The sequence below is a fragment of the Urocitellus parryii genome, chromosome Y, assembly GCF_045843805.1.
Source record: "Urocitellus parryii isolate mUroPar1 chromosome Y, mUroPar1.hap1, whole genome shotgun sequence".
Lineage (NCBI taxonomy): Eukaryota > Metazoa > Chordata > Mammalia > Rodentia > Sciuridae > Urocitellus > Urocitellus parryii.
The window spans coordinates 17,651,994-17,664,080 of record NC_135548.1 but is presented as its reverse complement, the minus strand read 5'-3'; the positions used below and the strand labels follow the sequence as shown (position 1 = coordinate 17,664,080).

General features: G+C 39.5%; 1 protein-coding gene across 1 annotated transcript in view; it reads left to right on the top strand.

The window, feature by feature from the left end:
* The window catches only part of LOC144250955 (dedicator of cytokinesis protein 8-like), a 40,737-nt gene that overhangs the window by 19,484 nt on the left and 9,166 nt on the right, over positions 1-12,087 (top strand). The window contains 6 exon segments of the mRNA XM_077794114.1: positions 2,189-2,289; positions 2,929-3,121; positions 8,080-8,223; positions 9,402-9,533; positions 9,981-10,115; positions 11,496-11,585. Coding sequence (XP_077650240.1) covers positions 2,189-2,289; positions 2,929-3,121; positions 8,080-8,223; positions 9,402-9,533; positions 9,981-10,115; positions 11,496-11,585 — 795 coding nt within the window.

Below are 12,087 nucleotides of genomic sequence, written 5' to 3'. Positions count from 1 at the left end.
ATGGGGCACTGAAGTATCCTCTTAGTCTGAGAGGACCCAAAGGTAGACCCCAAGGGAAGGATTCAAGTTTACGTAGTTTATTTGGTAGGCAATCCCAGGAAACACCCACATGAATGTGGGCAAGTGAGGCAAGGAAATACCCCTAAGAGGAGTCTTGTGTAAAGATGCTATCAGTCATTCACACCCTAGGATAAATTGCTGTATTCAGGCAATTCACATTTATTACAGGCCTTCTGAGGGTCTGTGCCAGGCCTAGTGACAGTAGACACGCCTCTGAAGAGAATTAGACCTTTGTCATCGCTTCCCTGGGCAACGCTGGACATGTTGACTCCTTTGGGGCTCGAGCTCCTATCTGCAAAAGGAAGACAGAGTCAGAGGGATGCTGTTTGGTCTCAGGATTTCATTCAGTGGGAATCATTTTCCACTGTGCTCTGAAGAAGCCGTAAATCATTAGATAAGCAACTGCAAGATACCTTTGTTAAAGTCATTGGTAGAAATTATTGAACTGAGAAGGGCCAAGGTTGTATGTTTTGTGTCACCTCAAAAATGACCCTCCTTGGCAAGAGACAGACAAGAACCACCCCACCACTGCGCATGCTGCGTTCAACCAGAATTGAAGGATTTTCAGCTTCCCCTCTGAAAGGAGAAAGGGCTCTACCTACAGCAGCTCTTGACTGACTTCTGTGTATATTTGGCTTTCTGCAATTTTGCTTTTGAAGAAAAGTTTTCCAGCTTGAATAAGTGACCTGATGAGAAGATTTTAGAATATCTATGAACCTATCAGCTCTGATGGCTTTTAGTGTCTTGCAGTTTTCCCTGTTTTCTGTAGGTGCCTGGGCATGTTCCCAGGGACAGAGAGGTCTAGGCACAGGACTCTGGACCAAGGTGTTTCCATGAGCTGATCAGCCAGGCCTAGGCTGCTGTGTCCCAGCACCGGTGTGGTAGTGGAGGAGGTTCTGCAGAAGCATAGGGGCTGTTCCTCCAGTTTTCCCAGGGCTACTCCTAGGCTGATCAGAGCCTGTCCTACCTTCTTGGTGGGAGAAAGCTTCCCCAGAAATGTAACCATCGTCCCTCCAGAATTATATTGTAAGAAGTGCATTCCAAGGGACCAGCTTGACCCACAAGTACTTTAAGGAGAGGAAGGACCAAGTTAGAGATTATCAACAAGATTAGTCCTACAGACACTTGTGAGGATAATAATCTGTTGCAATGCTCAGGGAATAAAGAAAAATATAAAGCATATCACCATTATCTTTTAACTTCAGCTTCTAGCCTACTCTAGGATTGGTTCCCACTAGAGTGAATGAGGGAATGTATGAATGAAAGAATGAATGGGTGAAGTTTTTTTTCTTCCCTTAGTGTGAGAGCCCTATTTTCCCAGAGCTCTCCTGCCTTCTCCAGTAATGTTAAATCCTCATTCTCAGAATCTTTTTCCTCTCCTCTCCCCTGTACCAAATCCTGTCTCACCTGTTTCTTCTCCACCATGTTCCTGTAAATTAATCTTATTCATGCAGAGATATTCACCAACAAGACCAAGCAAAGTATGGGCAGTACAATAGAGGTCTTCAATGAAATGAGTATGGTGGAAGAAATTTTAGGAGCCCTGGAAGTTGACAGAAGGGATAAGATGATATTCTGCAGCTGAGTCACTTGCCAGGGTCTATGGATCAAGACACAGTCTATCAGGTTTTGTGTGATGCAGTCTCCCCCTTTGGCTTTTGTAACTAAGAACAAGTCGTTCTCAGAGGTTCTAAAAACTCTGAAGCCTTGGAGAGATCCAGGAAGCTTCAGAAACATGAAACCCATGTTGTGGTCCCAAGCTTCCTCCTATCTGGTATAAAGAACCCTGATAATTCAGAGTAGAGCTTATAACCTTTCAGGTTACAAATAACTAAAACTAGTTCAAACAAATTTAAAAGAAAATTGTTGCAGTGGGAGGTAGCATGAAGATCCAGGGCTGTTTCACAGATCCCAAGGCCAACTCACATCAGGGTCTATGAAGCACATGGACTTGCAAACAACTGAAGAACCAAGAATCCATCTAGAGTCCCCTTCACATTTATCATTCAGTTTTTTTTTTTCCTGAGCAAAGCTTTTCTGTACCCCCCACATATGTTTTCTATGTAATCCTATCTCCTTTCCACAAACTAAAAAGCCAAAGTTATTTGAGGGCTTACATTTTTTGCAGGTGGAAGAACTTCTCTGCAATCTGAATAGCATCTTATATGACACAGTGAAAATGAGAGAATTTCAGGAAGATCCTGAGATGCTTATGGATCTCATGTACAGGTGAACTTTTCTGATAAAATCTAAAGGGCATCACCTGGGGATCCCATATTTGTCACTATGAAGTTCTTACTAATGTAATTACCATAGGTATATGGACAGAATTGTTTTGGATGACATCCAAAGATGTGTATGATAATCAGTAGAAATTAAAATTCAAAGTGGTTTGATTCATATACACATTTTCAGAAAGATCACCTTAGTTCACTAAAGTGAGGTACCCACTCTATAACACTATCTTCTGTTTAACTATTATCTGAATTGTTTTCTAAGTGATTTGGTTCTAATTGTAAAACTTTGACTTCCAGTCCTTGTTCTGTAGAAATGATTTACAGAGGCAAAATTGTTTGTATGTAACATCGTAAGAGGCACAATACTTTTGTCTTCTGTCATTATTTTGAGAAAAAGGAAAGGAAGATAATTGCTTTAGATTCATGACAAAGGACATTATTTATTTCATAAAGCTATTACTAAGTGCTCTTGGGGTCAAGCATACCTTAGACATGGAACAAAAACAGTTGAGTCAAAGTATTTGACTTTTCTCTCATGTTTTCAAGATATAAGGGAAAATCAGGGTGAAAAAAAAAGTTGTACAGTGTCATGGCCTGCTGCCCTTAAAACTGTTACTCAATCTGTCTTCAGAATTGCCAAGAGTTACCAGACATCTCCCGATCTGCGGCTGACCTGGCTCCAGAACATGGCAGAGAAACACACCAAGAAGAAGTGCTACACGGAGGCCGCCATATGCCTGGTACATGCTGCTGCCTTAGTAGCCGAGTATCTGAGCATGCTGGAGGACCACAGCTACCTGCCCGTGGGCAGTGTCAGCTTTCAGGTAAGGACACATTCAGCTTTACCCAAGAACAGTGAACTCAACCAGGAGACAATTCTGACCACACCCCCTGCACTAACAATGTCTAGAAGCATTTTTCATTATTACAACTGGAGTTGGGAAGATGGGTGTTACTGACATCTAAAAGGGAGGGTGTCACTGAACATTCTACAATGCATGGGAGAGTCTTTGCCACTAAGAAGTGCCCAACCCTTTGTCAACAGTGCACATTTGCCTTCTCTAATTGCTTTGCCATTTTTTATTGTTGTTTATAATAATGGTACCTAGAGGAACAGGCACTTTAATAGGTGTTCTGAACTATTACTCCTACTTCACAGATGTAGGATGTGAGAAAGCAATTTTTCTAAGGTCATTTAAAGTCTTTCTCAAAGACTTATAGGTAGCACCATATAATGATAAGCAAGAAAGTACTTCTGAACATTGAAGAAAATTATTTCTCTCATGGCCCAATCTTTTGATTCCATTCCCCAATTCTCTAGGGTCCCACTCAGATCCAATTTCAAGAAAGAATGAAATTGACCTGGAAAGGGAAACAAAAGGCTGAATCCATGTTTTCTGAGAATAACCTAAAATTACTCATAGTTGACAAGGGGAACTTGTCTGCCAGACCTAGAAGATGGCTCAGTGGCCACTTGTTTGTATGTAACATCGTAAGAAGCACATATTTTTGTTCTTCCTACATAGTTTAATACAGTCTAGAGAGAGAGAAAAAGACAAAGCAAAATCAGTGTTATTAGTACTTTTTTTAAGAGACACAGTGTGTAGAGATGGCCATCCCTGAAACCATGAACAATACAGCTACAATAATAGAATTTTTTTTCAAGCCAAACTTACAAAGTCATTTATAGTGTTTGTATTATTCTTGTCTGAATTTCCATGACAGATTTTATGAAAGGCTTTGTTCTCAGTATTGTTCTTCAACATGGTATTGTGATGCTTTGTGAACCAGAAAGAAAGGACAATTCAAAGTGGCTTTCCCAGGCTTAGAGAATAAGTCACTAAAATAATTGCTGGAAGAGTTAGGAGCCTCTCATTTCTAGAATAGTGTTCACCTGCAAAACTGGGTTTCACCTCATGTTATTAACCCCTCCCTCCTTATGGTCCTCAATAACAAAAATATGTATTCTATTATTTTATTCTCAGTAAATAAATTTTATTCTCAGTTCAGAAATGTTTGTTATAAAAATCAGTAATTTATTTCTCATCCCAAAGCATAAAAACATTACATCTGATTTTGAATAACACAAAAGCAAAACAGAAAGTTATAAAAATTCTTTTAGGTTCATCTTCTTTCATCAAATTTATTTTGGCCACTTGATATTACCAAGGATAAGTATTACAATTTTTCTTTTTTTGTTTATTTGTTTGTTTTTGGTAGCAGGGATTGAACCCAGGAGCTCTTAAGCACAGAGCCACAGACCCACCCCTTTTTTATATTTTATTTAGAGACAGGGTCTTGCTGAGTTGCTTAGGGCCTCACTAAGTTGCTGAGGCTGGCTTTGAACTCACAATTCTTGTGCCTCAGTCTCCCAAGCCGCTGGGATTACAGATATGTGCTACCATACCTGGCTTTGTATTACAATTTCACTTTCCAGAAAATCTTCAGACTTATCAGTTAGAGTTGAATTATACCATCCCCTTTTTTTATTTTGTTTACTAAACTATTTCTTATAATTTACTACATTTTATTTAATATACTATATTTTATTTAATATTCCCCTATTATTATATCTTATTCCTGTTTTTATATTTTATTTAATATTTAATAACTTAAGTATTAATTTCATTTCATTTTTAAATTTCATATGTAATAAGCCCTCTTATTCTTATTTTACTTATAATTCAGTTGATTGGCTTCTAATGAGACATACCAAGGTGAGACAGAATTGTTATTCTAGACCTAATATAAAAACTCCACATTATCCCTACATGGGAACATAGACCTCCATCTTTTCATATATCTTTACTCCTTCATTCCTGCTTTCAGAGCATAATTTATTGAGAATTTCTTCTGTCTTCATGACCTTTATATTCTAGCCAGAAAGATATCATATAATTAATTATTCCATTCTCAATCATAATTATGATAAATACTATTATAAAAAGACACAAAACACTGTGAGCTTTTAGACTGTGGTCCCACCTTAGGGTCGGGAAGGAGTGCAGAAGGTGAGAAGGAAGGTGAGGAACTGTGAAACACGGGTCTTCATGATGGACAGTACACAATGACTAGGTGTTCTCAGATACAGAAATGATGTCAAATTATGTCGTGCTTATGGGTTAACTGTTATTTCTCTCAAATGAGACATAACCAATCAGTTTAGAAATGGGTGCTTGAACGCGACAGAACTTACAACCCACAGTGCCTAAGGTACAAATGGAACTTACCAGCCCACATGAGGGAAGCTAGCCTGGAGAAGTACTCACCAACTAGAGCTGGAGACCTCAGAGATCATCAGATCCCAGAGTCATTGTCTCTTCCTGTCCTAGCCTCTGTTGGGCTTCACGCTCCCCACATTTACAACCTAAGATTTAGGTTTCCATCTCCAGAAGCCTGTTCAGAGAAAGTCTCAGAGTATCTTTTCATTCTGATGGGGTCATATGCTCATTCTGAATCAATCATAATTGCCAAAGAAATCAAATGCTCCAACTAACTGAGCCAGAGTCACTGGTCTATACCTACAACTCTGAGAGGTTCTCCTAAGAAAATTAGGATGCTTTACATTGTAGAATGAAGGAATTCTGGGCAGTGTTATCAGATGTCCACTGTTAATCTCTTAAATGTTCTTTGCTTCAGTTTTTATCCTCATTCGGCTCCAATAAAATCGAGCCTTTGGAAAATACTTGTAAATTGGAGATAAGTCTGTGCAAGGAAAAATAACTTCGAGGTCACTGAATTCCAAGAAACTGAAATCATTGAAATTCTATGCCCTAGAGAGCAACATTTATTTCACAAATGTAGATATGCACACATTCTCAGATTCTGCAACAAGTTTTACATCCCTAAGCCAGAAGCCAGGAAAGTCTTTCCCAAATCTTTTTCCTCTGGGTAATAAACTAATAAGTTGTTGAGCTTCATATTTATTTCTCTACATGTGGAAAATTGCATGCAATTCTAATAGTACTAGTTTCCTGAGTTATTAGATTCTTCCAACTGAATTTGTTGAACCTTCTGTTATCTCCAATTCAGAAACATAATAGGCCTTCATTCTACATCTTAAAGCATACTAATTTTCTTTGGAAGAACCCTTCATAGTTTTAGGTATGGACCAGTGATGCTGGCTCTGTTATTTGAGCATTTAATTTCTTTGGAAGAAAGACTGGTAACAAAAGATTTTGAGAAACTCCACCTATATTCATTAAAGTACATTATGATATTGGATAACAACTATTTCTTCATTGGCTGCTAAAGTTGAACTGGCAGACAGCATTTACTTTACAAGCCATCTCTGATCTAATAGGTAGTGGTGACTGGAGCACTATGCTGAAAGAATTTTGAAAATATATCCAAGTTCAGAGGGGAAAGAGTGCTATAATTGACTAGTTATGTCTACCATGTGCACAGCAATAGGAAGGAGTGGCATATGTGCTACTGGTTTGCAATACCTAAGCTAAGAAGGTATTTCATTTATGCATTGTATGCCTTTCTTCCATAGCTGTGAGCCAAAAAAAAAGACTTTTAACCTATCAAGAGTTAAAGTAATTGCCAAGATCATAGCTTTGGTAAGGCAAGCAAAGAGCACAATATAAAGAGGTACTTTACTCTCAGGACCAAACAAGTAAAGAATTAGCACTTCCGTAACCATGGGAATAAGTACTTCCCCAAATTTTGTGCCTTGGTTTTTTCATTCAGGTCATACTATCCCTGACCATGAGGCTCTATCTTCTATAATTTATATAAGTAAAAAATGTGTAGAAACAAAAATGTTCAGGGGAAAAAACACTAACTACTGCACTTCTGTTAAAAACTTCCATAAATTTGGCACAGTGGTGTATGCCTATAATTCTAGCCACTTGGGAGGCTGAGGCAGGAGTATTTCAAGTTGAGGCTCAGCAACTTAGTGAGACCCTGTCTCAAAGAAAAATAAAGGGGAATTCTGGTGATGTAGCACAGGCATAATCACTTGCCCAGAATGTGAAAGACCCTGGTTGCAATCCTTAGCACTTAAAAACAAAGAAAACACTTCCATAAAGAAACCATTGCTTGTTAGTGTTATCTTATCAATATAAACACAACTGGCTATTTACCTGAAAGTCAAGACTTCAGGAGAAAAACACAGAAGTTGGAGATTTATTGAGCTATGACAAAGAGCCAAGTTAACTGAGTGTTGGCCTTTGCTTTTTAAAAACCAAGACCCTTGCTGTTTGTCCCTTAGGGTTGTTTTTGCTAATGTGGGGTTGTTTCAACTCAATTGTTGTTATATGAAGGGAAATGTTCCTTATATAAAATCTCCTGGTGGTTAAAAGTAGAAAGGAAATGTGGGGGTTTGAAGACTGGATGCTCAATGTATGCTTTCAAAATGAATGTCAGCCAGGAACTCTTCTGGGTAGAACATCAGACCTGCCATAATCACAGCCTTGGTGAGGGTCCTGGGGGTCTTTAATATTTATTTGTTTGTTTGTTTGTTTGTTTGTTTTTGGTACCAGGGATTGAACAACACAGAGGCACTAGACCACTGAGCCACATCCCCAGCCCTATTTTGCATTTTACTTGTAGTCAGGATCCCACTGAGCTGCTTTTTGCCTTACCATTGCTGACGCTGGCTTGAATTCCTGATCCTCCTGTCTCAGCATCCTGAGCCACTGAGATTACAGGTGTGCACCACCGTGCCTGGCTAGGATCCTGGATTTCTGCTTCCACGCTCCTACCTTCTGGGTTCCTATGGTCCAGTATTCAACTGGTCCCATGTTCTCTGGGCTCATACTGTGTTTTCTTACAGAATATTTCTTCCAACGTGCTGGAGGAGTCTGCAGTCTCTGATGACACCTTGTCACCTGATGAGGATGGGGTGTGCTCAGGCCGGTACTTCACTGAGAGCGGCCTGGTGGGCCTCCTGGAACAGGCCGCCGAGCTCTTCAGCACGGTCAGTGTCCAGAGGGCATCCCAGGGCTGAGCTCGGGAATGCCCAGCCTTAAAGGCTAGTGAGCCCTCTCCACAGATGCCAGGGGCATGCAGGACAGGGGCAGGGCCCAGGGAGGACTTTGATGTGCACAGAGTGCATCAGCTCTCCAAGGGAGGTGGGAAGGCCTTTCATCACTGCTGTGTTCTGGTTTTCACTACATGCGTGTTGGCTGGACAGTAGTTTCACAGCATTATTTCCATTTAATAGGGATGGAAGCTAAGCCACAGTGAGGTGAAATGGCTTGCCCAGGGTTACACAATAAATGACTCCCTCATTTTCTCTCTCAGAGAGAAAAAGATGGGAAGGAGCCACTGCAGGGAGAGGGCAGAAATCCATGGTGTCCTCCCTCCTAACAACCGAGTCATCTTCAAGAGCCTCACAGGCAGGACCAGCTCAGAGAAATGCAGGAGCAAAAACCACAGACACTCCCCACATTAGCCTAATCAGGGTCTGAATGCTCCAAATAAGAGAAAAAAAATACATAGAAGACGTCACTGGATTCAGATCAAAGAGAAAAGCCTCTTATCCATTTTTGCTTTAATGATCTCCTTCCCCCACATTGTAATCCATGTAAATATTTAATATTTCGCTATATTTAGAATAACCAATTTATTTTTCTCCCTATATTATTCTTTATTTTCTGCTTTTCACCTCCAAATTTTCTCCCTATAACTTCTATGTATATTAATTATTGTTTTAACCATTGTCTTCTTTTTTTTCGTGATTTCTCATTCAGGATTCAGAAAAGGTCCAATATACTCTTATTTTCTTGAAATTTTAGCTAGAATCCTGTTAACTCCCTGGTGGGCATGCAATGAACATCTGTCTAGAGGAGGACCTCTGACGCTATTTAAATACATAAAAGCTGCCTTCCTGAATGTTCTTAGTCCTCAGTGTCAAATCTTCTCTCCTTTTAGTCTGAGAAAGCCCTTCTCTTTCACATCTTCATATAGGACCATTTAGCAATGTGTCTGGGTCATTTTGAATGTTGAGATGCTGGGACAGCATTCCTGCTGTGTAAAATACTGGGACGCAGAGGTATATCCATTCTCCAGCACATTGTTTGCATAGTGAACTCTGGTTGCTCTTAAGTTTCCATTGTATTAAATTTTCTTTGATGTTCTTCTCCTCTCTCTAAGGGAGGCTTGTATGAGATGGTTAAGGAGGTCTACAAGCTGGTCATCCCCATTCTGGAAGCGCATCGAGACTTCCGGAAGCTGACCTCCACTCATGACAAGCTGCAGAAGGCCTTCGACAACATCATTAAGAAGGTAGCTGGGGGTCTTTGCTAATGGGTACTGTTACTGAGAGGTAGATGATCTTGTCCTGGAGATGGTGGCCAATCCTCCTATCTCTCTAGAAACTCATTGACCTTGAGCACATTACTGCAGTTCTCACCCATCAAACAGAAAAGGGCTCAAAACTGACAGAGGTCCAGATTTCACAGTGTGAAAGGCAGCTTGACTTACTTTATGACCTGGAAATGTGAGAATCTTTTAAATTCACATAAAATAAAGCCCAAGAAATCTTTCATGGGATTTCTTTCATTTTTATTTCCAAAATTTATTCTATAAACATTGAATTTGCTTAGTAGAGGGATTTTTGTTTACATCAACTGTAGAATTGATATGTTTGTAACATAATAAAAAACCCTTTTAACCCAGTGGATCCTTAAGAATGACATCACTAGAGAGAGGTTTTCTTATTTTGCTTAATAGGATCACAAGAGAATGTTTGGAACTTACTTCCGAGTTAGTTTCTATGGATCCAAATTTGGGGATTTGGATGAGCAGGAATTTGTTTACAAGGAACCTGCAATTACAAAGCTTCCTGAGATCTCACATAGACTAGAGGTAAGAAAAGTGATTTTGTGTGCTTGCCATTGTATACTTCACAAAAACAAGTTAGAGTGAATCACTACCAAAAATGAAAAAAAAAAAAAGGCCAGGATTCAACATTGAGGTATATATACATTTTCCACATTGCATTTATTATATGAAGGAGTAGCTGAGATCATGAGGTAAAGCAAGATTTGCATAGTTTTCCCCTAAGATCCTGTACATGTCTTTAAAAATTTATAAATCTACATCATGAATGTTTACTTTTCAGGTCTATATAAAATCCAGTCAATGTCACATCTTCTTATGCTCCATTCCCAATGTTAGTGATATATACTAACAGATGCAGAGTAAAAGTGTTTTTTAGGATGAAGTTTGCCATCTTAACTTCTAAGCAATCCAATCATACTTCTGAGTCACCCTCCTGCAAAATGTTGTGGCTGTCATTGTGGTGTTGCTGGACAGCACAGGCTGTTCTGATAAGGACATTCTTGACAGTAGCTGCAACCTGCCATCTACACTTGGTCAGTAATGTAACAATAAAAAAGCAGCATGTTCTGGCAGGAAAGGCTGAAAAGATGGACAAAAAAGAAACTGTATGAAGAAAAATCAGAAAAAAAAGAGAAAAGAAATAGTTATTGAAAGGAAGACTATCAAAAACCCAGGAAGAAACCCAAGGGGTGCCTCCAAAACAGCACCTTCTGGGGCTGAGTGACTAAGGTCCCTGAAGTGCTGACAACTATTAACCAAAGAGTCACTCCGTATTCTTTCTTGCTATTGCTTGGGATATATGCCCTTTTATGTCTGTAAACTTAAAACACGTTTGTTACCTAATTGCTCCTTGAACTATTATCCTTGCCAAATAAGAAAAGGACTTTTATCCTTACTTGACTCAAAGAAGCCATGGCCCAGAGTGGTTGGGCGTCTTGCCCAAAGACAATAAGCTCATAAGAAGGAAAAGTAGTCACTGACTCAGGCCAATTGGTTCCCTAATATTGTTCCCCTGACTTGGAATTAAAGGTGTATATGTTGTCTTCTTGCACATAGTGGTTTGCCACATGATGGGAAGCCTGGTGACCTCTAAATTCTCAAGATACAAAAAGAGGTAAACTGTGCCATACCTCTGCAGATGCCTCAGGAAATAGGATGACGCTCACTAAATTCAAGACAGAGTTTACATTTTGTAGAGAATCATATATCAATTGATGGTGCTGGACTTCCTCATATTTTTATTTATGTCTCAGGAAATGCTGAACTGTGCTCATTAGCTCAGAGGGACTCTGAATAATCAATGAACAAACTGCACTTGTTCCAAACTTACTCCACTTCTAAGAAGACAGAAAGTTGCATTATGTTAAAAATTATCTTTATAAACTATTGTTTCCTCTTACCTAGGGGTTTTATGGTCAGTGTTTTGGTGCAGAATTTGTGGAAGTGATAAAAGATTCTACCACAGTGGACAAAACCAAGTTGGATCCTAACAAAGTATGGAGAAAATTTGCCAAAAAGAACCATCAGGTTCCTGAGTCCCCTTATGCTACCTTAAGAATACAAAATGACCTCCCTCTGTCTGAATTGACTCACCAGTCTTTTTTTTTTTAAAGGAGAGAGAGAGAGAGAGAGAGAGAGAGAGAGAGAGAGAGAGAGAGAGAATATCTTTTTTGGAGATGGACACAACACAATGCCTTTATATTTTATTTTATTATATTATTTTTTTAATGTGGTGCTGAGAATCGAACCTAGGTCCCATCCATGCTAGGTGAGCGCTCTACCACTGAGCCACAATCCCAGCCCCTCACCGGTCATTTAAAGGAAACCAAACATTTTTGTCTAGGGCTCCATTACAGATTTATTAGGTCTCCAATCTGCCCCTGCTCCTGCCCCCAGTACTAGGGATTGAACCTAGGAACATCCTACAACTAAGCTACATCCCAAGCCCTTTCTGTAAATATTTATTTTGACTCAGGGTTTCATTCAGTTGCCAGGT